General features: G+C 31.3%; 3 protein-coding genes and 1 non-coding gene across 8 annotated transcripts; 2 read left to right on the top strand and 2 right to left on the bottom strand.

The window, feature by feature from the left end:
* Nucleotides 1–1,818: 1,818 nt before the first annotated feature.
* LOC129900623 (aluminum-activated malate transporter 12-like) lies at nucleotides 1,819–5,391 on the bottom strand. Its single transcript, XM_055975635.1, has 6 exons — nucleotides 5,049–5,391; nucleotides 4,590–4,730; nucleotides 4,222–4,494; nucleotides 3,534–3,670; nucleotides 3,299–3,433; nucleotides 1,819–2,499 (listed from the first exon to the last, which is right to left on the bottom strand). The coding sequence occupies exons 1-6, from the start codon at nucleotides 5,311–5,313 to the stop codon at nucleotides 1,885–1,887; spliced, it is 1,566 nt and encodes a 521-aa protein (XP_055831610.1). The 5' UTR covers nucleotides 5,314–5,391; the 3' UTR covers nucleotides 1,819–1,884.
* Nucleotides 5,392–7,557: 2,166 nt separating this feature from the next.
* On the bottom strand, nucleotides 7,558–7,639 carry TRNAS-AGA (transfer RNA serine (anticodon AGA)). The gene has a single exon. It is a non-coding gene; the product is annotated as a tRNA-Ser (tRNA).
* Nucleotides 7,640–8,674: 1,035 nt separating this feature from the next.
* On the top strand, nucleotides 8,675–9,410 carry LOC129901006 (late embryogenesis abundant protein 6). Its single transcript, XM_055976106.1, has 2 exons — nucleotides 8,675–8,780; nucleotides 8,981–9,410. The coding sequence occupies exons 1-2, from the start codon at nucleotides 8,694–8,696 to the stop codon at nucleotides 9,272–9,274; spliced, it is 381 nt and encodes a 126-aa protein (XP_055832081.1). The 5' UTR covers nucleotides 8,675–8,693; the 3' UTR covers nucleotides 9,275–9,410.
* Nucleotides 9,411–14,747: 5,337 nt separating this feature from the next.
* Nucleotides 14,748–25,889, top strand: LOC129899419 (SAC3 family protein C). Of its 5 annotated transcripts, none has more exons than XR_008769510.1 (10): nucleotides 14,748–15,082; nucleotides 15,415–15,515; nucleotides 16,546–16,626; nucleotides 17,370–17,591; nucleotides 23,467–23,685; nucleotides 23,814–23,899; nucleotides 23,997–24,093; nucleotides 24,463–24,555; nucleotides 24,675–24,803; nucleotides 25,533–25,889. XR_008769510.1 is itself a non-coding variant. In XM_055974381.1 (10 exons), the coding sequence occupies exons 1-10, from the start codon at nucleotides 14,821–14,823 to the stop codon at nucleotides 25,549–25,551; spliced, it is 1,335 nt and encodes a 444-aa protein (XP_055830356.1). In that variant the 5' UTR covers nucleotides 14,748–14,820; the 3' UTR covers nucleotides 25,552–25,889. The 5 variants fall into 5 exon arrangements, 4 of the variants coding, with proteins under 4 accessions (XP_055830356.1, XP_055830358.1, XP_055830359.1 ...); XM_055974381.1 differs by having other exon boundaries at nucleotides 24,649–24,803; XM_055974383.1 differs by having other exon boundaries at nucleotides 23,467–23,562; nucleotides 24,649–24,803.
* The last annotated feature ends 155 nt before the right edge of the window (nucleotides 25,890–26,044 follow it).

Consider the following 26,044-nt stretch of genomic DNA (forward strand, 5'->3'; position numbering starts at 1 on the left):
CACACAAATACGGATATATATATGTAAGAGCCAAAAAGAACAATTTTATTTATGTAAATCTTGATACAAAATGTATAATTCAAAATATGAAGCTATGAAAAAAAAATCACTTACAATTTTGTATCCGCAAAATTTCCATCTTGTAACCATAACAATTCACATATTTCTCAACAAAAAAAAAATAAATATTAATGAATACAAATAAATGAATTAGTAAGGATTCTTACAATTACAAATTAGTAATGGAAATTTTACAAATGGTGCAGACTAACCTAACGTAGAAATCAAGATGATCACAAATTTGAATGAAAGAAGAGAATATATAGACTCTTCATTACCTCCACTAATTACAAATTAAAATTGAAGGTTATTTTTAGACTCTTCATTACCCACATTTAGAATATGAATAACTTCCTCAATCATTTACTACACAACAATAATCGGCTATTGTAGTCCATTTTTTTATTACATTTATTGAATTTAAGTTAATATTTTATTAATTGGTGATGTAGTAATTAGAAGGTTATGTCTACTCTTTTTTAATTATAAATTATAAGAGTAGAAAAATGGTGGGATAGAATTAAATATTCCAAAGAGTTTGAACCATTGTGTCTAGAGTTTTCACTACTACTAATAATAATTAGTAGATTCCTATATTTTTGTATTCAATTGATCAAATAAATTTAATCTATACTAATTTATTCAAAAGTGACGGTGCAAGTTAGCAATAATTAAAGAGACGTTAAACTTTTGCAATAGCTAAGCACTACCAAGATATTGAATAGTTTCCATTAAGATCTTTGATACATGAATTTAAATTTAATAATTATTTAATATTTAATCAATTAATTAGATATTAATATTTTGCATTTATAATTTAGGAATAAAGTAGGGGCAAAATAGTAATCTAATTTTGAGGTTAGGAGCTTCTCACTTTTAATAATAATAATAATATATATATATATATATATATATATATATATATATATATATATGATTAAAAAAACATCTTATTGAAACGAAATCTTTTCTGTCTCTAGTATTTTTGTGTAAATACTAAATCATAATCTAATTTTGAATAACATATTTATGTATCTCCTGTATAATCTTTCATTTTTATTACAATAAAGAATTTGCTTTTAGTGGATTCAAGAAAAACAAAAAGGGTCCTTAAGCTCAGTGGTAGAGCATTTGACTGCAGATCAAGAGGTCACTTCTTTTCTTTTGTCAGAATTTCCTGTTTTGTAGTTAGTTAGAAGTAAGTTGTTCATATATAAAATTAATACAATATTTGATTTACTATTTAAAATTCTATCTAATTAATACATGTATAAGTTATGAAGGAAATAATGTGTTGTCTTATGTACTAATTCCTCTTTTTTCTGGAATTCTGATCACTCTTTTTTGTAGCTTCTATATGATTTCAGAATTTTACTTCATTTGAACAACTATCAAAGTAGTAAGCATTTTCTATCCTCAATTTATCTTGTCTTAACAAATATTTAGTACGAAAATCATGACAAAGGGGAAACATCTCTCTCTGTTGCTATTTAAATTGGGCAGGGAATCGTATCACTTGCTTGAGCTTAAGAATTAATTAAGATAGTGGATGCACGTGCATTTGCTGCTTATAATTCGATTATTCTTAATAGAATTATCACACAACAACTCACGTGTACATATTTTTATTTTAAACAAGGCGTATAAAATTGTATACAAGATAGAAGTATTATATCATTTCAACCTTGACAAAAAGACAATTAAAATAATTAAACATGTATAAATTAATATATTAATGTATAAATCATCAACCATGAAACTCTTCCTTTTTGTCTATCAAAAAGAGACTAGAGAAAAAACATACCCACTAATTAAAGTCTAGAATCAATCTGCTGTTGCATGGGAGGAGGAGAACTCAGTTTCCACTCTAGGATTATTATCACAATTTATGTTAATAACCACATCATCATCATGACTATACTCCTTGAAATGAGCTACCCTTCCCAATTCTACTACTTGTTCAATAACAAGGTCAAGTCTTGCAACTATCTCAACTAGCAAAGATGCAAAGGCTGCAAATGGTAGGGCCTCCAAAAATTCCAAGCTAGTAATCCCAATCTTGCTTAACGTGGGCTTCAAACTCTTTTTATCATTCTCTTTCAACACTAAGTTATGACCAAGTACAACACGAGCAGGATCGTCATTATTTACATTTGGTAAAGAGACTACATAATCTTTACCAGATTTTTGTCTAGTGGCTAATGTTGCTAAGGCTAATAGTATGTTTGTATTACTATTAGTGCCAAGAAAGAGTCTTGGTTGGGATTTTAAGGCATCGATGAGGTCTTGTAAGGCTTCATGGACATGGTTAGATTGGATTTCTGGGCAGTATTGACGACGATTTTTTATGCTATTGCCTAGTTCCTTTAGCACCTTTGTCACTTCTCTGGCAAGTCGATTGCATGGATCTTTGAATAGTACTCGAACTGAGAGAGGAGTCTACAAAAATAATAATCAATAGCGAACCTAGGTCAACACCAAGGTAGGGGCGGCTATCTCGAAATTCAATGTATGAATAAAGAAACACATTTAATTAAGAAAGTAATTAAAAGCTAATAAAAAAATTTATCTAGAGATCTAACACGTACAAGAACTAACACGTTAGATATTTTATATATATCTATTTGAGGCACCTACACTAAGGAAATAATGATGAGGAAATTTGGAAAACAATTTCAAGAAAGAAATTAACAATATGGAAAATATTGATATTGTATTTTCTAAATCTAGAAAACAATTTATTGGATCAAGAACTCTTAAGATTTCTAGATTAACTGTTTGCATGTTTATCCTTCTTTAATTAGAAGCTATAGTAGCATCACATATTGCTCTCGTTGACTTAAAGAACACAATATTTTGAACAGTGGTAAATGTGGCAACTTTTTTGTTGAGGTATTCTCTAGAGCTAAAAGGATATATAACCAACAGCCAAAAGTAGAGGAAATTAACGGGCCTAATTTACGAGAATTTTGATCCCGCTTGCACGATACCCCATGTGCAAAACATCAAGTTCAACAAGTTTTGACTTTTGAACTTAAAAATTTGGTCATGAAGTAAGCAGGAGTCAAAAGTTCAAGATCACACATTTTTAAAGTCATTGAATACTCCCAATTTTTTAATGCGAATTCAAATTCTTTTGAGCCTCTAAATCTAGAATTCCAGATGCCTAAGAAACCCCACCCAATAAAAAGACCGGGAAAAAAACAGTAAAGATTATGGGAAGAATAATATTAATTACCTCAATTTCAGTTTGCAGGCATCCATGTAGAGCTACTAGTGTGTATCCAAAATGGCGAAGAACAGTCCCCAATTTTACATATTGCTGCCAGGAACAACTTTTTAAATATCTTGGCTCCCAACTTGCATATAGTGCCTGATCCAATTCACATTTAATTAATTATCTATCTATCTATCTATATATATATATATATAAGACTTGAGATAAATTAATTAATTCTGGATATATAGCTTACAAAAGTTTCATCAGATGATTTGGAATCTAAAACAGCCTTGTAACCTTTGTAAATAGGATCCTCCATTTCCATTGAATTTTCTCTGGCTTTTTCCTGTTGCTGATTAATATTATCGCTAAAGTACTCGTTAATGCAAGCTGCAAGGACGTTTAATTAGTTGAAAGATCTCATCATCAATCTTCTATATGTTGCACGAATTTATGTAAAAAATATTGGAACCCTTAGAAAATCCGCAGCCTCTAACCTTTGAATATGCACTGAGTAAACATGCTCTTATGCAATAGCTCGCAAATCACAAAAAAAATATAAACCACATTGTATAAGCACAGTACAATGAGATCTGACATGAATATTTAAGATGATAGTATAACTTGTTGGAGGCAGAGTTTATTAAAATTACAATATAAGCACAGTACAATGAGATCTGACATGAATATTTAAGATGATAGTATAACTTGTTGGAGGCAGAGTTTATTAAAATTACAATATATATATATATTGATAACGTGAATATTTTTACACTATATATAATTAAACCATTATAACATGTAATTTATCATTTTTATCAAGTTACTAACATATAGTGCAATATTTTTTTCATGCATTGAATTTAATTAAACTCTTTAAGGAAATATAGTCGCTTAAAAGATGAAAAATTATTGTGCTTGTTCCATATAATTTTCCCTACCTTCAATTGATTTTGCTAAGCCTTCAAACTTGGCAACAGTCGATAAATGGAGGTCGTCTCCTGACCAAATTGGAAATACAAATAGGCTCATGAGAAGACAAATACCACAGCCGATAGCTATGGTGTAAAATCGCTCATGTGCAATCTTCAACACACTATCAACACGATAGCTTGACACTGTGATCAAGTTGAACGTTAAGAGGAATATCACCACACCATAATCATAATTTTTCTTTATGTGAGAGAAAAATCTCATGTACGTAGTCACCGCTCCTGAAGAATAGAAAATAAAAATAATGTATCTTTTTTTGTTCAAGTGAAAATTTAAATGAAATAAAAGAAAGGATAACTCAGTAAGTGAAGTTTACCGACTAGAAAAACTGTGGTCCCAATGAAAGCAGCATGAAATATGTGGCCAGACTCTTTGGCAATACGTTCAATCAAGAAAGCCAATAATCCTGCTAATAGTGTCCCTAGTCCTCTATTCAGCCCTTTATATAATGTTGCCCCTGTATATCCAAAAATTACCAAAATAATTTTTTAAAAAAAACAAGTCATTCAGAATAACAAGAATATAATCAAACAACATGGAAATTTAAAATACAAACAAACAACTACACTTCAATTTCAAATAAATTGATATCGATTTAAAGAATCTTCGTCTTCCATGTTTCCCTCTTAAATTCATTTGAAGTCTATATTACACAAAATAAAAAAGTTCTCTATCAAATTATATTTACATATTATAGCAATCAACATATTTTATTTTTAAGATTACAGTCAACATGTTTTACGTAATAACACGACTAAAATCAATATGTAATTACCTGTTGTGAATTCAAGAACAACTACAACAGTCATGACAGCCCAAATAGCATTTTCTCCAATGCCTTTGAACAATGGCTCCATTAAATATAACAAGGAGGCCAATGACAAGGAGATTCCAACTTTTAGTGAGTGAATGACCCTTCTTTTATCTTCTTTCCCTACTTTCCAGATTTTTCTACATGTTAATCTTCCCAAACTCTTCATTTTCTCCATAACAACATTAATCTTCAAGCAGCAAGATATATTTTTTCCACTCACCTCCATTTTCTTAAAGATGATGAAGTATACTAGTTTTATGAAGGCTATATATATATGTGCTGCAGGGATTTTGGGAATTATATATCTTGGGCCACCCCACCTTTTTATATATAGAAAAGGGTATACATTACTTTATATAGAAGGTGCATTAACAGGCTTCCTAATGAAGTCAAAAAAGAGAAGCAAAATGAATTTGGTGGAAAGATAAGTTTACCTACTTAGGGTCGTTTGGCATAGAAAATAATACATATGTATTGTTAATCCCTTGGTATAATTATATTTTTTTAATTTATGTAGAACTAATTATGTATTGTTAATACATAACAAATTATAGTATTAGCAATACAAGAATTTTAAATACATGTATAAGCATGGTTAATTAAAGACAATTTCCTAAAGTATGTGAAACTAAAGAATGTGAAGATATATATATATATATTTGTAAATAAATATATTGTTTAGAAATTGTGCTTAAATCAAATACTTAGTAGACAAGAAAAAGTAAAATTTCTAACATAACTAATATCTTCATTTAATCTCAAATCCAACATTAGCAATATAGTATTCTTTGTTGGATATTTTATAATATATAGAGGTCTTAAATTGAACAAACACATTTGTTCATGAAATAACATGACTATTATGGAAAGTCATTTGTTCATGAAAGAACATGATTATTATGAACAGTCATCCATTCAAGAAAGAATATAACTGTTATGAAAAGTTATCTCTTAAGTACATATAAGTGCTTTGTTATATCCTGCAGAAAATTGTTTGTATTTTTTCTAATATATATACGGGCAATATCTCTTTAAGGAAAGTAATTTTTCACGCCTCAAATCTATTCTTTTTCAATTATATTTTCTGTTATTTTTCTAACATTCTTATACCCCTGTCAAACGATCTCTTAAAGAATATAATTAGATGTTTTTGTAAAAGAAACACCAAACTAATAATTAATCGTAATAATGTAATATGGGATCAAATGATTATGAAGAAGGAGAGGTCCATTTGGAGGACGTACGATAGTCGAATTAAGTCAAAAGTAACCAAAACTATTTGGACTAATTAGCCAGCTAAGCTATAACACAGCTAATTAAATTATGAAGGTACGTGTCAAAATAAGCAAGTACAGGCGGTGCCTCTGTTGGTAAACCAAACTAATTTGGTGTGCTATAATTTCAATGGGTTCAAATTGCAGGAACTACTACTCTTTGAGACCCCAATGCGAATTATTTCACGCAATTTAATGAGTAATGATATTTTTGTCAAGGATATAATTGATTTATCTTAAATTCAATTTTATTTGAATATATTCTTATAAATATTACTCCTTTCATTAAATATTATTTGTCAATTTATTTTTTACAAGTCTCTTAAAGAATCATAAATAAAAAGAATATTTTTATTAATTTATCTTTTTAATTCATTTTAATATACTCTTTTTATGTGCCTTATAAGTTCCCACTTAGATATTTGTTTTATTTAAATATTAATGATGAAAATTCGTGAGTAACCAAGGGCCTTTATCATGATTAAAAAATATATTACTATAAGTCTATTCAATTTTAATTTTTTTAAAAACTATCTCATAATATTATTTTAGCACCACAGTAAATTATTTTCGTTATCTATATACAACTTGTTTTTACATTCACAAAAAAATAAACAAATTGTTTCTTCATAAACTAAATTTCTTTCAATTCAAAATTAATATTTAAATAAATTGTTTTATGAAGAAAATATATTGTAAAATATAAAATAAAATTTCCAGCATCTAGATATTAAATAAAAAGTATTGATTGGGCACACTTTTAAGAAACTGTTCTAAAATATGTGGTATTTTAGAGTTGGGCATACTTAAAAAATTGTTCATTTATAGAAAGTAAAAATATAGTTTTACCAACTTAAACCGGTTCAAAATAGTACCCCAAGTTTATATCCTAAAATGGGACACAATTCAAGGCCCAAAACACCTCAAAAGCAACGCACAAGAAAAATTCAAATTTAGCTTAAAAAAATTAACTATGCTAGCAGCGATTTACGAGAAAATATCAAAAATGAAGTCTCCACAACTAAAACCAAGCACACCCCGGCTTTCCTCATGAAAAATCTGACAAATCAAATTTCAAAATTCACCAAAAATCTAATTTGAAAATGGCATAGGGACAGCAGCTTAGGACAGAAAAATTACCAAAACAAAGCTTCAACAGTAAAACCAATCAAACCACAACAATCCTCACAAAAAACCGTGGTCGGCAGGATTCGAACCTGCGCGGGCAAAGCCCACATGATTTCTAGTCATGCCCGATAACCACTCCGGCACGACCACTTGATGATTATATAAGAATAACACCATAACTTGACATAAAACTATAGAATAGTATTATTTATCAGAACGATTTAACTAATTTAATACATCATTAGGCTTATCAAATTAAAATTAACTAGTACATTTTCTCGGAATTTTAATGTAACCATTAATGATTAGCAAAGCAATTATTTATATATTAAAATTAATATTGTTTATATTATGTTTGGTAAGTTTTTATTTGTTTAGTATAAAATCCAGCACACCTAATATCATATTTGATTATAATTTAATAATTTCACATAAGTGAAAAACGTATAATAAGCGTCAGTACATGTATTTTATTATGTAGAGCAAAAAAATATTAGAACTAGTTAAATTTTATATAATTAAAACCTACCTAATTAGCTCTAATCGGTAGCCAAATGAACCCTAATATTTTAGGGATCAAGTTCTAATTAAATATAAAAGAATTTCAAGTAAAATTTTTATTTCTTACTTGAGGTTTGAAATCTGCGGAGAAAAATTATTTGGGTGAACATTTTTTAATAAATAACTATTGATTTTAGCGATATTCTTTATTTATTACTCTATAGCAATACATAGAAATACTATGATAAATCTAATATCTATTAAAAGTGAATTATGCATATAATATAAATGTATTATAAGTGTTTTAAAATATATTATAAGAATTTGACATAATATATTATAAATATATTAAAATTTATAAAACTTATATTATATTATATAATTAAAAGAGAAGAGAAATAACTCATTCACTTTATCACATTTTTTGGCAGAAACTCTTAGTTTTTTTGTTTTTTTGAACGTAGATTCTCTTAATAAATATACTTCCTTTCCGATAGATCGTAGCAACTAGAAATATATTAAAATGAGTTTGCATATCGATGTGGCAGCAAACAAGGGCTTGACGGTTGCATGATGGACACGTGGTGGGGTTGAACCGCCTTTCTATAGCTACTAGATAAGCTAACTTCTCTACAAATAGTTATAAGTTCCCTGCTTAACACCTTAAATTACCAGATTCGAATTAAGAAGAAAGAAGAAAATCATGCACTCAGTAAGGGAGAAAGTAAGCAATGCAGCTGCCGCTGGCAAAGAGCACGTTGACATCCTCAAAGCCAAAGCCGAAGAAAAGGTTACAATATATATATATATACATGTATTATAATATAATAATTATTTTTGTTCTATACTATTTTGGACTGTTTTCTACCTGTTTCTCTACCTATCCTCATGAGATAGAATAAGGTAGGCATACATTTTATCTTTTCAGACTCCACTTTCTAATATTCAAAATTCATCTTGTGTTCTCGTCAATTTTGACTATAATAACAGGCTGAGAAAGCAGTAGCAAGGACAAGGGAAGGAAAAAGGATAGCGGAAGAGGTGAGAAAAGCAAAAGAAGCAGAAGCAAAGATGGAGCTGCATCAAGCGAAAGCACGTCATGCCGCAGAGACGTTGCAATCGAAGCAATCTCATCTTGGCGGAATTATAGGGCCTCACACCCACCATCATGGTACTCATGATACGGTTGGTGCTCATCAAGGCCAACAAAATCCAGTAGTGGGTACTACCGTTCCAACTACTGCTACTCATGTTGCTCCTACGTATCCTCTAGGAGGCCGTTAAACTCCTTCATATGGACATATCTAATATTATAGCTAGCTAGCAGCTTGTTGTAATAGTGCTTTGATGTTATAGTTGTTGATTAGTATGTAATTTCTCACTTCTTCGTATTAATGCTTTTTGGAAATATGGAGCAAGTCCTTTGGTAATAACTGACTTCTACATTATTTTATTAAAGTGAATATGTACCTGTTTACATTGTAAATAAATGTTTTTTAAGAAAAAAATTAGTTACATATTGAATAAAAAAGAGATTCATGGAACACTCTGTGTATCTACGTCTTTAATATGTAAGTAGGGATGACATAGTACGATAGCTATCGAAGTAGCGCATTAAAATTAAAACTTGGGACCGCAATTTTGATATTAGAGTATTGGGGTGCCTTTTTTTTAATATATTTATTAAAAATATCAAAATGATGAAAAATATCATATTGAAATTTATAATTATACTGGAGATATAAGAGCACGGCTTCAATATATATTATTCAATTTAACAAATTATGTGGCACAAATAATATATGTTATTCATTTTATTTCACTTATGTCCCACTTACCTTACCTGAGTTTTCACATGTGAAATTTTAAAAGTTAATTAAATTTTTTATTATTTTTAAATAATATATGTTATTTTTTATGTTTTTTCTATGTTTCATGTTTTTTCTATGTTTCAATTAATGTGACACATCTGAAATTTTAAAAGTCACTCAAATTTTTAATATGTTTTTTAAAATATTTTAATTTATTAATTATTATGACTTATATTATTTTTAATTAATGTAAATTTTTAAATAATATATGTTATTTCCTTTATCTTAATTTACGTGGCACGTGTTAAATTTTGAGAGTTAATTAAATTTTTAATTTATTTTTAATATTTTAAGTTATAAATAATGCCGGAAAGGCCGGGTCATTTGACGGAATTTTAATTTATTTTAAATATTTTAAGTTATGATTTATAGTATTCTTAACGTAATTTTTAAATAATATATGTTACTTCCTGTCTCAATTTATCTGACGCTGCGCTTTTCTTCTTAAAGAAAGTTAGTCGGAGCCGGTAGAAATGACTGACTGAAGATAGATCACTTTCATTCTCCGAATAGTAACTAAGCTGATCCAAATTGATATACGCCAATTTCATTTCGCTGGATTGAAAGAGCCATCAATCACTATGATCTCTTTTTTAGAAAAGAAATTTCGTAGATCTTCTCGATCTCTTTTTTAGAAAAGAAATTTCGTAGATCTTCTCATGAGATAGAATGAAGTCCCACAAGAGTCAGAAGGTAATTGACAAGGCAAGATAAGCGCTTCCATATTTTTTCCAAATTTTATCAGTTCCAGACTTTAGTTCGTCTTCATTTTTGTGAAAGTATTCCTCAAGCAAGGCAGCGGATAAGTCTTCCAACTGAATAACATGGCCTTGCCGCTCCGTCACTAGCAGAAGCTAAGCGCTTTGTGAAATTTTGAGAGTTAATTATATTTTAATATGTTTGTCAAATATTTTAAATTATTAATTATTGTGATTTCTAGTAAATTTAACGTCATTTTTATTTTTAAATAATACATGTTATTTCCTCAATCTTAATTATGTAGTACAGTGAATTTTTAAGAGTTATTTATGCGGCATGTGTGAAATTTTGAGAGTTAATCACATTTTAATATATTTTTTTAATATTTTTAATGTAATTTTTAATATATGTTACTTTCACAGTTATAATTATACATTAGAAATGAAATTTTGAGAGTAAATTATATTTTTAATATTTTAAGTTGATTTTTAGTATTATTTTTATAAATATATAATAGATAAAAAAATAAAAAAAAAAAATTAAAACAATTAAAATAATAGAAAAAGTTGAAGGAGCAGGGTAATAGGAGAAACAGGAAAGGCAAGGAGGTGAATGGGAAAGAGATACAGAGAGGAAGAAGTGAACATCTTCCACTAAGTATATAAGCCCCCAAATGTATAGCAAAACAAATAAACGATGCAATCTGTTGCTTTTATGTATACTCATTTTTTGAGTGTATGATAATGTATATTCAGTGTATAACTCATGTATAAATAATGTAAATAAAATATGGTTATATTTATTGTAAACTAATTAGTTTATTGTATATATTTGAAATTGTCCCTTTTAAATATTACAGTACTTCTAACATAATTTTTAAATAATATAGGTTACTCACTTTGTCGCAATTTATGTGGCACGTGTGAAACTTTGAGAGTCAACCAAATTTTCATATTTTTTAAAAATATTTTAAATTGTTAATTATTATCATTTATAATACTCTTAATTAATGTATTTTTCAAATAATATACGTTCTTCTCTCGCGCACGTGGCACATGTGAAAATTTGAGAGTTAATCAAATTTTTATATTTTTTAAAATATTTTTAAATTGTTAATAAATTATTGTGATTTATAATACTTTTAGTGTAATTTTCAAATAATATATGTTATTCCCCTATCCGAATGGGAGCCTTGAAGTAACTGGTAAAGTTGCTGCCATGTGACCAGGAGGTCACGGGTTCAAGCCTGGAAACAGCCTCTGGCAGAAATGCAAGGTAAGGCTGCGTACAATAGACCCTTGTGGTCGGACCCTTCCCGGACCCTGCGCATAGTGGGAGCTTTAGTGCACCGGGCTGCCCTTTTTTTATATATGTTATTCCCCTATCCCAATTTATGTGGCACAATTGAAATTTCAAAAGTTAAACAAAACGTAATTTTCAAATAATATATGTTACTCCCCCTGTCCCAATTTATGTGGCACATGTGAAATTTAAGAGCTGATCAAATTTTTAATATATTTTTCAAATATTTTAAGTTGTTAATATATAGTACTCTTAATGTAATTACGTATTTTTTAAATAACATATTATAATACTATTTTTCGTAAATTAAAACAAAATTACTAATTATAAATAGTGAAAATAATCAGATAATTTATTATTATAACACAAAATAAAATATTTAACTATGAGAGGAACTTGAATGATTAAGCCGCTAGCTTGACCCCAAGCTCTATATAATAGAGTAAATATAAATATATGATTTATATATATCATAATTAATATTATTAAATATATTAACTAGTTTAGTACAAACCGTAACACATTTTATTTAATGCTAAAGTTGTATCTCTCATTTATTCTTGCAGTACGTTTTAAATTATAATATCCACCTAATTGGTTAAATATAATTATTATTATTTCGTTTAAACAAAAAATTGAGCATTTATTTTCTTTTCAAGTACTACTTAATCCATGAAACTGTTGTTTGCAAGTGCAACAAGCTATTTGGGAACTGTTCTGAATTTTAATGGAGTTATTATAATGCAAGTTAGATTTTAGATGTTAGCGAGTGAATTTTTTGATGTAATTTTTGGTGTAAAATTATACAGTAGGATTATATGTAATTTTGGATAATGTTTAGACGTTTGGACATTGATTATTTTATTTTAATTTAAATAAATAGGAAAAATTATACTTATTAGACATAAAAAATAAACTAATTATCCAATCATAACCATCCTTAATTAACTTTCTTAATGTTCACTCAGTTAAAATAAATTACATTGCGTGCCCTCCTCATTTCACTTGTTTGATATCGTCACAATATATATATATATATATATATATATATATATATATATATATTATGATGATGATTTTATTCAATATTTATGTAATTTTTTTTATAAATGTATGTTCTGATATCATTGAAGAATATAGAAGTGTTTCATTAATTGAGGATTGACTTAATGAAATAGTAGTTGTTCCACAATTACATAATTTCACTAACATGATAATATATGGATATATTGTAATAGTATCTTTCATGCACCATCGAATGACTTAGAAAAATCTTATGATAAAATCACAGTATATATATATATATATATATATTATGATGATATTATTTAGTATTTGTGGAATTTTCTGTTATGCAATTTTCTGTTATGCAATATATATGGTATCATTGAAGATTTTAGAAGTCCATCATTAAGAATTGATGATTAATTTGGTGAAACAATGATTGTTCCTTAATTATACCATTTTAATATTATGAGAATATATGAATATACTGTAATAATATCATTCATGTATAATTGAATGACTTAGGAAAATATTTTTGATACCATCACAATATAATATATATATATATATATATATATATATATACACGCACACTATGATGACATCATTTAGTATTTGTGCAATTTTCCCTGAATGTCTAGTTGTTCCTCAATAATATCATAACAACATGTCGTATACTGCTATGGTATCATTGAGGATTTAGAAGTTCCACATTAAGGACTGAGGATTGACTTTTGTGAAAAGTAATTGCAGGACCAATGGATATGAAGTAATTTCAGACTTCTTCTTCTTCAATAATTTTAATTTGATTTGAGGAGAAGAAGAAGATATGTAAAGAAGAAGAAGAAGAACAACAAGATATGTAAAGAGATATTTGTTTGTAATAATCGGGCTCTAATGTAGATACCGAACACTCAATAAAAAGCCCCCCCAAAGCAAAAAAACATTATATAGTAAAACCTCGCTAAATTAATAATCTCTCTAAGATAATACTTTCCTTTTGTCTCGACTTGGGCCAATGAAAAAAATCAACTATTTCAATAAGATAATAAGATATATTTTCAGAAAATTCCTAGATAAATATATAGTTTCATTAGTATATAAATTAATAATTCTTTAAAAGTACAAATATATCTAATTGAAGCTCATCTCTAACTCTTCTTGTTGTATTCAACAGTTTCGGTGTTGCCACGACTGCAATTTTTTTTTGAGTACATATGGAATGATCTTTTTTGTACTCACATTATGTTTTACGTATTTGACCTGTTATTATTGATTTTGTGACATATTTTAAATGAGAAGTCATTTTGAATATGATTTCAAGAAATTTCCTATGTTACTTATATAATTTATTCTTATCATACATTGAATGTTTTTAGTAAAAATACAACGAATAATATTTGATTATTAAGAAATAATGAACATCATGTATAATAAATTTATTTTTACGATGAATCATTGAATTCTTGAATTTATTTTACAATAAATCATTCAACAAAAAAAATATATTACAATGAATCATACACATATATTGTGCTTTATGTATAATTAATTTATTTTTTTATACGAATTCAATAAATATGATGCATAATTTAGTAGGATACAATAATTTTGATGTATTCATTGTATTTTATGTATAATAAATTTATTTTTTATATGAATTCAATAAATATAATATATACATAAATTAGTAAAATACAACAATTTTGATGTAATAAAAATTAACTTTCATTGAATCTCAAAATATTCTTTTTAATAAATATTAATTTATCGATTAAATAATATTTCTATAAAATAATAATATTTTACGATGCAACTTATATTAATTTAATGAGGTTTTAATGTAATAGGTATGTCTAAATTGAGGGGTACTAAAGCAATTTTATATTATGAGAGTATCGCTCGTTCTTCTTTTTCCAATCAAGTGCTCGCTGGTGAAGTAGACGCCGAGCCATGGCGGGGCGTAGTCAACCTCCGTACAGGCCAAGACCCAATTTTTCCTCTTCTTCTTCCAGATCCTTCCACCCTTCTCAACCTTCCCGCAACATTCCGTTCCAACCCACCAAAAGTGTCAACCATTCTACGCCTAATAATACCCAAATTCAGAACAACGCTTCCGACAAGAAGACGAGCTCAAGCAATTGGGACAAAGCCATTGATGGAGATATTGATGATATTCAGAATTTAGTTGGAACCTGCCCTTTCATGTGTCCTGGTACCAATTCTCCACTTTTTCCTTTCTTCTATTTCTTCAAATATTCTGCTGTTTTAGGTGCGCTAAGACGGAATAAACCACTAAATGCATAAAAATTTCAATATGATTCAATTTATCACTTAAACCAGCTAAATTAACTAGTTTCGTGGAAACAAGGGTGCATTAAAAGAATTTCTGCAGGTTGTTTCTAACTTGGATTATATGTATATAGAAAATGTTCAAGTGTAAATTTTAGAACTATGTACATGGAAGGAGGTGCTTTTACTGCCTTTAAACGTGTGAACCTGCAAAGTCAAATAAGCTCACTGTCTTTTCTTTGAAAAATACTGCAGTTAAGGAGAGGGAAAAGCGAGAGAGGCTGCGAGACTTAGCTGTCTTCGAGAGGCTATATGGAAATCCTCGTGAATCATCACCAAGCCTTGCTGTTAAAAAGGTACTCACTCCCTTTCAATTGTTTGTCTGGTTTTGACACGGAGCTTAAAGAACACTTGTGGTCATGTGTAGAATTTATCAAAATATTCTTTAATCTTGCGGTCTTACACATGTCATGTTGAAATTAAAGAGTTGTCAATGAAGGAAAGAAACATTCTTTTTGAAACATATGAAAAGGAAGGTGAGACGAACAAATTGAAATAAAGGAAATAGCATTTGGGTATTCTAGCCAGTAGGAGGAGTAATTTTGATTAGTTATTTCTTTACCCTGTTTGTTTGATCTACTGAATTCCAAGGATTACTAGTCTCAAGTCCAGTTAAAAGAAGAAGGTTTGTAGGTTGATGACCAGTACAAGAATTATGAATCTTCTTAATACTAAAACAGCTGAATGGTGGGTACACAGAGTTCACGTAGCTGACCCCAACTGGATTTGTATTGAGGTGTAGTTGATGGTTGAAATTAATTTGTTTGATCAGCCAAACTGAACTTACTCTATGTTTCACCTGACAAAACATTTCTAGATTGTAACCAGCTTATCAAATATGTGGAAACAGTTTAAATTGTAATAGGCTAATAGCTCATTAAGCATTCAATATGGCCCTTTTGTGAGCATCAATATATAGTAATGGATCAAAAAGAAAATGTTTAAATCTTCACGGATAATACAGATGATAGGCCGTGCTTGTGTTGCCATTTGAGCCATAAAAGTTAATAGTTCGTTTTGGACTGTTGTCAATTTTACGGCGCTACAATGCATGAATAAAATAATAGACCCTGGCAAAAATTTTGTTAGACGCAGGCTAAGTGACTCTCCAGCTTTGAGGTTTTGTAAAATAGATGAAGAAACAGCTGGAGAATGCGACAAATGTAAAGCAACTTAATATAAGGAAGTAGAAAAAAGTTGGTGACTTATCCAATACCAAACAATATTTCCTACCATGCATTGACTAATTACTGCCAAATTTGTAGATATTAGTGCCAAATGGTTAATACCATCCAAGCCGAGCTCATTTTTCATTGCGGATAACAGAACATGCTTTTTCCCTGGGAGTTCGAAGGCCCTTCCTTATTAATTTTGAAGGTAGAAGGCCACCTGCTTCAGCTTTCACATGTAAGAATTATTAACATCACAGTCCGTAGCTAAAAGCATTTTCTAGATACGCTACTTAATAATATTAGAGAGGATAAAAGATCTAACAAAGTCACTTGGAAAAAAGTAATTTTGTGCAGTAAGCTTCAAAATAAACTGGACTTGCAATATTGATAAAATGCAGAGCTCTGAAGGGGTAAATAAATATAGATCACTGAACATTCTCATTTTTATCATGTTAAAATATACGTCAGAGCAGTACTAAAGATTCCATACAGTATTTCTTTTGCTTCGTTTGAAGACAATGGAATTTTATTTCAATGGTCAAAAAAGAATAGCATGTTCATGTCTTAAAAGGTTTCCTATTTCCATTTTAACGTACCAGTTAGTAAGTAACATCATATCTTTCAAACAAAAAAGAAATTAAGATTCAATCCCATCCCAGCCCAGAATTGCTGGAGTTCTAAACATAATGAAGTCCATATGGAAGTGACTTTAGTCCAGGCTTATTTGCTCCCGTTTGTGTGTGTGGATAAGGTTCAAACTTGAATTGATACATGATTAATATGTTTTCTTATTTACAGCATGTATGAGCAATATAGTATTTAGTCAGTCTTCTCTTCTACAATCTGTTCTTATAATCCAGTGTTAGTTGTGGCGATAGTGATCTCAGATTCAGTCTACATGCTTTTGATCTTTCCTAAATTTTATTCACAACTTCAGTCTTTGTTACACTGATGGTTTATTGAATTTCTCTTTGTTAGTTCTGCAGGACTATATCCGTAAAGACTCTGCAAGATTCTGATGTGAGGCCTCTCTCGGTGTTGGAAGATACTTTGAACTATCTATGTAACTTGCTGGACTCTACGGAGCATCCCTTTGAGGTGGTTCATGACTTCATCTTTGATAGGACGAGGTCCATTAGACAAGATCTAAGTATGCAAAATATCTCTTGCAGTCGAGTGGTCTCTATGTATGAGAGAATGGTATGCTTATTTGTTCAGGTTATCTTATCCAAAAGAACTTGAATCAGAGCTGAAATGATATACATTTATGTAGATGCATGAATCATGATATTGTTGCATTTGAACATCCTACAGTTCTTGAATCTCAATCTAGTTTCCTCAAGTCTTCAGATCCAATGGGAGCCAATATTTAACACTGAACATATTGCAGAAAGCGAAAGAAAATTGATAAAGGAATTTGGGAAGCTTGTAAAATCAATTCAAAAGATGAATTAAATTGATAATAAGATGTGGATATGCTGTTAGATGTGGATGGTGTATCCTCTGTTCAGAAAACTCGGACTAACACAAAAATATATATGGTCAAATAATGAAAATAAAATGGAAAAACAATGATACCAAAAATTTTACGTGGAAATCCTTTTAAATAATGAAAAAACCACGAGTCAAAAGGAGCAGTTGATATTACTACAGTTGGGAATTTTACACTGGATAGTCACGAGTATAATACTCAAAGTAACCACAACACACTCAAAAGAAATAACCCTCTTTTGATTTTTCACTTTACTAAAATATCGCTCACACTTTTTTTTTCCTTCACAGACTATTTTCTTGTATAGTACCTCACTTTGCTATCTAATATTTTCTCTCTCTATATTAGTGATTAACAAATGAGCTAATGAGCTCCTTTTATAAGGAAAAATCTGTTTCTTTTGATGTCATTGATGACATCAATGAGAAATCAAAATTCAAAATTTGGTAGGTTTCTTGATTGGTAAAAATGGTGAGATTTAGTTGTTGAAAATTTTCAACTATCAAATTCATATCTTCGATTCACCATTTTTTCAACTTTGCAGTAAAAATCTTAAAGCAATTTTTGACTTCAAAAATGGGGCTGAAGGAGGAGTTACCTCAAAAGTTGAAGAAGGAGAACAAAGACAAAGAGGAAAATAAAGAAGATGACAATGAAAATTGCCTAGCCACCATCACCATCAAAGATCTTTGTATCGTCCTTGATGCGGATCCGGTAAATATTGCTTGTGATGAGTCAAGCTGGGTTGTGGACATTGTGCCGCATCTCACGTGACATCAAGGAAGAATATTTTCTCTTCCTATACTCCCGGTGACTTTGGAACCTTGAGTATGGGTAATGAGACTGTATCTAGGTGATTAGTATTGGTACAATTTGTTTGGAAATTCGTGTTGGAACTAAACTAATTTTGAACAATGTGAAACATGCACCTGATGTTTGTATGCACCGAATTTTTGTTGGTTTTTTTGGGTGATGAAGAATATGTTAGTACCAATGGTGGTGGAAAATGGAAACTCATTAAGGGTTCATTGATTGTGGCTCGTGGTATCAAACGTTGTGGTCTATACTGGACTATAATTTCTACTTGTGCTGATATGGTGAATACAGTTGAGAGCGATAACTCTTCAACATTATGGCACAGTAGGCTTAGCCACATCAGTGAGAAAGGATTTAATATTCTAGCCAAGAAGAAATTATTGTCTGATTTCCAAAGTGCTAAATTAGAAAATTGTGAGCACTGCTTGAATGGAAAACAAAATAGGGTTTCCTTTAAGTATAACCCTCCTTCAAGAAAGACAGAGTTGCTTAAGTTGGTGCATTGTGATTCATGCGATTCAATGAAGACAAGGACTCCGGGTGACGCATTCTACTTTGTCACTTTCATTGATGATTGCTCAAGAAAACTTTAGGTCTATGTCTTGAAGACTAAAGACCAAGTGTTAGGTGTCTTTAAGCAGTTTCAGGTTAAAAGAAGCTGAAAGGTATTCGTAATGATAATGGTGGTGAATATTGTGGACCGTTTGATGAATACGACAAACATCTGGGTATTAGACACTAGAAGACTCCTCCTAAGACTGCTCAGCTTAATGGTTTGGTAGAGATGATAAACAGGACCTTGACGGAAAGAGTTATAGATGTTTGCATTTTGAAGCAAAGTTGCCGAACTCCTTTTGGGGTGAGGCCTTATTGACCATTGCACATGTTATTAACCTATCTTCTGCTGTTGCTTTACAATGTGATGTCCCAAATAGAGTTTGGTATAACAAGGATGTTTCCTATAACCATTTGGATGTTCCAAAGCTTTTGTACATGTGCCGAAAGGTGAGAGGTCAAAGTTAGATGCCAGGACAAAGGAGTGCATCTTCATTGGTTATGGCCTTGATGAATTTGGTCACAGACTATATGATTCAATTGAAAAAGACGCTTGTGAGAAGCTGCGATATCGACTTCATGGAGAATCAATCATTGAAGATACCGACAAAGCAGAGAAGCTAGAATCTTCAAGTTCTGATGGGGTAATTCATCTTGATCAAGTCCCTCATACAAAAGTGCATGATGTTAGAGGGCTTGATGATCATGGTGATGCCCAGAATCATGTCCCAGATCAACATGCTGATGTTGATAATAACAATGATGTTGTTATTGATGATGCTCCTACTCATGGAGTTCCTCTTAGAAGGTCCACAAGACAGCGTGTTCCTTCCTCTCGTTATTCACCTAATGAGTGTGTGCTACTCATTGATGGGGGAGAACCTAAATATTATGAGGAGGCTATGAAAGATGAGCATAAGGATCAATGGATTGAAGCCATGCAAGATGAGATGAAATCTCTGCATAAGAACCACACTTATGAGTTGGTGAAATTACTTAAGGGCATGAGAGCTTTGAAGAACAAATGGGTGTTCAGAGTTAAAGTTGAAGTACACATCTTGAAGTCCAGGTATAAAGCTAGATTGGTTGTTAAGGGATTTGGTCAAAGAAAGGGTATTGACTTTGACGAAGTATTTTCTCCTGTCATGAAAATGTCTTCCATTCGTACAGTTCTTGGTTTGGCTGCTAGTCTTAATCTAGAGATTGAACAAATGGATGTGAAGACGACTTTTCTTTACTGTGATCTAGAAGAAGAAATTTATATGGTACAACCTCAGGGCTTCAAAGTAAATGATAAAAAAACTTTTGTGTGCAAACTCAAAAAAAGTCTCAATGGCCAAAAGCAAGCTCCTAGACAGTAGTGCAAGGAGTTCAGATTTGTTATGGGGGAGCAAGGCTACAAGAAGACTTCTTCAGATCATTCTGTATTTGTACAAAAAATTTCTGACAATGATTGTATCATCCTTTTGCTATATGTGGATGATACGTTGATTATGGACAGGAAAATTTTCAAGATTGACAAGTTGAAGAAAGAGTTGTGTAAGACTTTTGCTATGAAAGACTTGGGTTTATGCCAATCGAATTTTGGACATGAGGATTACTTGTCTTAGAGATGAAAGGAAGATTTATTTGTCACAAAAAAAGTACATTGAACGTGTACTAGAGCACTTCAATATGAGAATGGTAAGCCTGTTAACACACCTCTTGTTGGTCCTATGAAGTTGAGTAAGAAGATGTGTCCTACTACTCGGGAGAAAAAAGAGAGCATCTCAAGGGTTCCATATTCCTCCGTAATCGGAAGTTTAATGTATGCAATGATAAGCACTAGACCTGATATTGCTCACGCAGTTAGTATTGTCAGTTGGTTTCTCAATAATCCCGAGAAAGAGCATTGGGAAGCTGTGAAGTGGATACTCAGGTAATTGAGAGGAAGCTGAGATGAATGCTTGTGTTTTGGAAGATCAAATCCAATTTTAAAGGGCTATACAGATGCTGATATGGCAAGTGACCTTGACAACAAAAAATCCACTACTGGATATTTGTTTACTTTTTCAGGGGAGCTATATCATGGCAGTTGGAGTTGCAGAAGTGTGTTGCACTGTCTACAACTGAAGCTGAATATATTGTCGCTACTGAAGCGGGCAAGGAGATGATATATTGCTCAAGCAATTTTTTCAAGAGCTTGGCTTGCATCAGATGGAGTATGTCGTCTACTATGACAGTCAAAGTGCAATAGACTTGAGCAAGAACTCTATGTACCATGTAAGGACGAAACACATAGATGTGAAATAATACTGGATTCGAGAAAAGATAGAAGACGAATCTATGCAGATTGAAAAGATCTCTACAAATGAGAATTCTGTAGATATGTTGAACAAGGTGGTATCAAGGGACAAGTTCGAATTGTGCAAAGAACTTGTTGGCATGCACTCAAACTAGAAGCTCGGTGTTATCTCCTTCCGATGAATGGGCTTGGAGGGGGAGATTTGTGGGGTTTAGACCCATTTTTGAAGTCAATAATTGCTTCAAGATTTTTGCTGCAAGGTTGAAAAAATGGTGAGTCAAAAAATGTGGATTTGATAGTTGAAAAATCTCAACAACCAAATCTCACCATTTTCCAACCAAGAAACCTACCAAATTTTGAATTTTGGTTTCTCATTGATGTCATCAATGGCATCATAAGGAACAATTTTTTCCCTATAAAAGGAGCTCATTAGCTCATTTGTTAATCATACCAAGATAGAGAGAAAAATAATTAGAGAGCAAAGTGAGGTATACCATAGACTATACAAGAAAATAGTCTATGAAGGAAAAATAGAGTGCCAGCGATATTTTAGTAAGGTGGAAAATCAAAAGAATGTTATTTCTTTTGAATGTGTTGTGGTCACTTTGAAAATTGTACTCGTGACCACCTAGTGTAAAGTTACTTATTATCGTGATATTAGTTGCTCCTCTTGGCCCGTGGTTTGTCCTTTATTTAGAAGGGTTTACACGTAAAATTCTTGGTATCATTGTTTTTCCATTTTATTTCCATTATTTGACCATATATATTTTTGTGTTAGTCTTCGTTTTCCCAACATCCCCTACTATATACAATTCTTAACCTATTTATAAATACAAATTTAGCTATTACGCCACCTTAACCGCTTGGCTGTGTTCGCCTACTGCTAGTTTCTTGCATGCTGACTTCATCATTCCCTGTGTATTTTAGGGAACAACTGAATTCTGTTGTAAATAGCTTTTGTAATTATACACCTCCAGGGTGCTTTTGTTAATGATTTTATTACCTTTCCTCAAACAAAAAAAAAGGATTTAAGGGATAGAAGAGAGCTAAGTTGCGCGGACTCTTCGCTTTTGATGCCTCACCCATGCCAGATTCTCCAAAAAATAACACTACTTTCGGAGACTCCGACACGTTCCCATTGACATTTTTGAAGAGTCCGAGCAACATAGGAAGAGAGAAGAACATATTTATTACTGACTTGATTACGCACATTACACAGTAGGGGCCCTTTATATTGGAATCCTCATGTAACTCAATAAGGTGAGTGATTGTTCCCTATTTATAGGGTAAGTAAGTAATTTACAATACCACATAAAATACTCTACACGTTCAGTTATTTAATACCATACAATGAACCTTGACATATTATAAATGTAGAAACATTTTACCATATAACAAACTTTTCTTGATTTAGACATGCTCACTCTATTTCATTTTATGGGTCTTATTTTAGTTTAAGACTGTTTCTTGTGTCTTAAGCTAACAGTGTATATAACATACCAAAAATATACTTTGACTCTTGTGGTCTTAAACATGTCATTGCAACTGCAGTAGCTGAGATACTTGTATCAAGGGTTATCTATCCACGTAGGCATTAGGAGCTCTGGTAGAATTCTTTTGAGATGGATGTAATTTCATACCTTTTACTGCAGATGGATAACATTGATCTAGGAGCTATTGTCTAGGCTGGTGGTTTAATATTTTCTCTATTCTATTTCAAACTTCCCTCCTCTTTATTTGTGTTACCCCCTTCTTTGTTGATCGTTTGTTTGGCTAGTTGTAATGACAAGGAGGCTTCTTATTTAGGAAACCAAGCAAAATTATTTTTATTTAATGGATTCTAGGCTTAAAATGTTCAAGTGATCCTTCTTTTAGTATGACTGCAGAAAGTTCAGAAATATGTACCTTTAATATATTTTTCTCCACAGGTTAAATTCCATATAATTTCCCAGCATAAGCTTAGAAGATGTAGCAGTTCAAATATTTCTTCGCTGTCATACCTCAACATGGAGCAGCTAACGAAGGCATTGACGACTTTATTTAATCTTTATGAAGCAAATCGAACTACAGCATCCATCTTTGAAAATGAAGCTGAATTGTTTTCCTATTATGTGCTTCTCCACCTTGAGTCCAAAACCCAAGGAACAGTTGTGTTTTTTTCCTTCTATTTTTTGAATTTATCAAAGATTGTGAATTGCAGTTGAATATTAGGTGCTCACTCAGTGACCATTTTGTTTGTTCAATTTCACTAAACATTGTACAACTTGATTTGCAGGGGGAGACATTATCTTTGTGGTTCCGCCGTGTTCCTTCTCACATTATGAAGTCGACAGAAATGAGTTTTGCTCGGAAGATCTTGAGGTAGATCAAAGGCATTTAGTATCAATTACGTTGGTAGTAGAATACATTTTATTATAGTACATGGGAAGGTCAACTTTTACTTATTATTTTGTGGCAGATACTTTAAATTGGGCTTCTACAAGAAATTTATCGATACAACAGCGTCCAAGGCATCCTACTTGCAGTATTGCATTATTGAACCTTCTATCAATGAGGTGAGTTCTTGTATAATAGCAAAATTTGCTCCAGTGGCATATGCTCTCTCTCATTTGCCTGATAAATATCTATTCACAACTCCCTCTTTCTGTCACTATTGGGATGTAACTGAGGTTTGATCCTTCTCCTACCATATGCGTCTGCTTCTTACTTGGAAGAAAACTGGAACCTAAGGCTGGCCTGTAATGGCAGACTTTAACTTATAGTTTGAAACATCCCTGGCTAATGCGAAACCAAATGCTTTATTTTTAGTGCTTTCACAAATATCTCTAACTTTGTAAATAGGATTCCTTCGTAACTTTTCTTTCTTTCTTTCTTTTTTGTTGGATAAATTGATTCCCCTTATTTGCTCCATTTGCATTACTAAGGTTCGAGCACTAGCTATTTCCTGTGTTAATTATGGAGGATACAAGCCTCAGCCTTTTCCCTTGGCGACTCTTTCCAAATTCCTAATGATGAAGGTAAAATCCTATCTAGTATTAAGGGTTTTGACTGGCTGAAAAAGTTCAGCTCTTCACAATCTGGTTTGGCTTCTCTAATGCATGGTTATTCAGGAATGGGATGTGGAATCTTTCTGTAGGGACATTGGCCTTCAAACCTCCGACGATGAAGAAGGAAATAGCTGCTTGCCTACCAAGCAAACAACTCTTATCCATCCAAAGGGAGGGTTGCACAAGTATTATCCTCTGGAATCAGAACGGTTTGAGAGGTGAGCCGAGCCCTACAAATTTCTTCATTCGTCCCCCTACATCAACAATTAAACTCGTTGGACCGAACCCGAAAGATCTTAAGATTAAGAGAACATATTTAAACACCTTTTTTTTGTCTTTTTGCGAAAATAGGCCGACATGTATAATTAACTTGCTCTCTTTTGCTAGAGACTAAAAAGTACTGGTCGCTCTGTTCCAATTTACGTGATACCTCTTTTCCTTTTTAGTCGACCCTAAAATGAAGACATCTTTCTGCATTGAATAACAATTTAACTTTAAAATTCTCATTTTACTTTAATGAGATGATTTATAACCAATCAAATATCTATCACTTATTTTAGACCACAAATTTCAGAAGTCTTCCTTTCATTCTTATACTCAGTGCCAACCAAACACCATCACATAATTTTGGGACGGAGAGAGTAACGATATAGTTGGACTTTTACTATCTGATGCCAAGGCTGAATGATTGATCTTCTTTAGTATTGATTTATTATTCTCTAGCAGTACATAACCCTGAATTGGAGTAATTGGATTGGGCATTGTGATTATCAGCTGACTTGCCTTTTGGTCAAATTCCGTAGTTGCCTAGCATAAATTTTGTAAGTACTTAGAGATTTTGTTATTCACGGTTGCATACTCCGGAACTTGATGGTAGCTGAACATGCAGTGCAGTGAATTCTATTATTTTGCAGACTCCCCCTGCTAAGTCAACCTCTGTGTTTCAGGTTTTCTGTTGAACTGTAAGAGCTTTGATGGTTGAGGAGATGAAAATTCGTCTGAAAGCATTCAATTTGCCGAGTTGATAAAGCTATTAAGCTGGTTGGAGATTCAAGATTCAGCATAAGAACATTGGAGCTCTAGATCAAATTTATTGCTCAATGCCAATTAGATGTGTTTTAAAGTTTGTATTTTACGAAACGGAAAAAATAAAATTTGTATTTTGCGTATTTCTGGAATCTAATTGTAAATATTCCCCTTCCTGAATCCCCATTTCCTCTGCTTGCGGGCATTGTATCATGATTCCTGCTACTTCATATCCATAGACCATATGGATGGAAAAGAAGAAAAAAGAGTTTGTACCATTCTGTTTTCAAGTCTCAAATTTGTGGTTTAATTATGTATGTTAATTTACGCTTAAATTTTTACTTAAAGTCTCTAATTATTTATTATTTAAGTAAATACTAAATGCAAAGTAAAATTTTACACGGTTTTTTTAAGCATATATAGTTCAAAAACA

This window comes from Solanum dulcamara, chromosome 8 (genome assembly GCF_947179165.1).
Source record: "Solanum dulcamara chromosome 8, daSolDulc1.2, whole genome shotgun sequence".
In the NCBI taxonomy this organism is placed as follows: domain Eukaryota; kingdom Viridiplantae; phylum Streptophyta; class Magnoliopsida; order Solanales; family Solanaceae; genus Solanum; species Solanum dulcamara.

What these genes read in the sequence shown, in the direction of transcription:
- LOC129899419 (XM_055974381.1), top strand. Translation starts at nt 14,821, where the DNA reads ATGGCGGGGCGTAGTCAACCTCCGTACAGGCCAAGACCCAATTTTTCC. An exon ending in ACCTGCTTCAGCTTTCACAT is followed by an intron (nt 16,627 to 17,369) that starts GTAAGAATTATT and finishes TCTCTTTGTTAG; the next exon opens with TTCTGCAGGACTATATCCGT. An exon ending in CCAAATTCCTAATGATGAAG is followed by an intron (nt 24,556 to 24,648) that starts GTAAAATCCTAT and finishes ATGGTTATTCAG; the next exon opens with GAATGGGATGTGGAATCTTT.
- LOC129900623 (XM_055975635.1), bottom strand. Translation starts at nt 5,313, where the DNA reads ATGGAGGTGAGTGGAAAAAATATATCTTGCTGCTTGAAGATTAATGTT. An exon ending in AATCATCTGATGAAACTTTT is followed by an intron (nt 3,434 to 3,533) that starts GTAAGCTATATA and finishes GAATTGGATCAG; the next exon opens with GCACTATATGCAAGTTGGGA. An exon ending in GCCTGCAAACTGAAATTGAG is followed by an intron (nt 2,500 to 3,298) that starts GTAATTAATATT and finishes TTATTTTTGTAG; the next exon opens with ACTCCTCTCTCAGTTCGAGT.
- LOC129901006 (XM_055976106.1), top strand. Translation starts at nt 8,694, where the DNA reads ATGCACTCAGTAAGGGAGAAAGTAAGCAATGCAGCTGCCGCTGGCAAA. An exon ending in AAGCCAAAGCCGAAGAAAAG is followed by an intron (nt 8,781 to 8,980) that starts GTTACAATATAT and finishes CTATAATAACAG; the next exon opens with GCTGAGAAAGCAGTAGCAAG.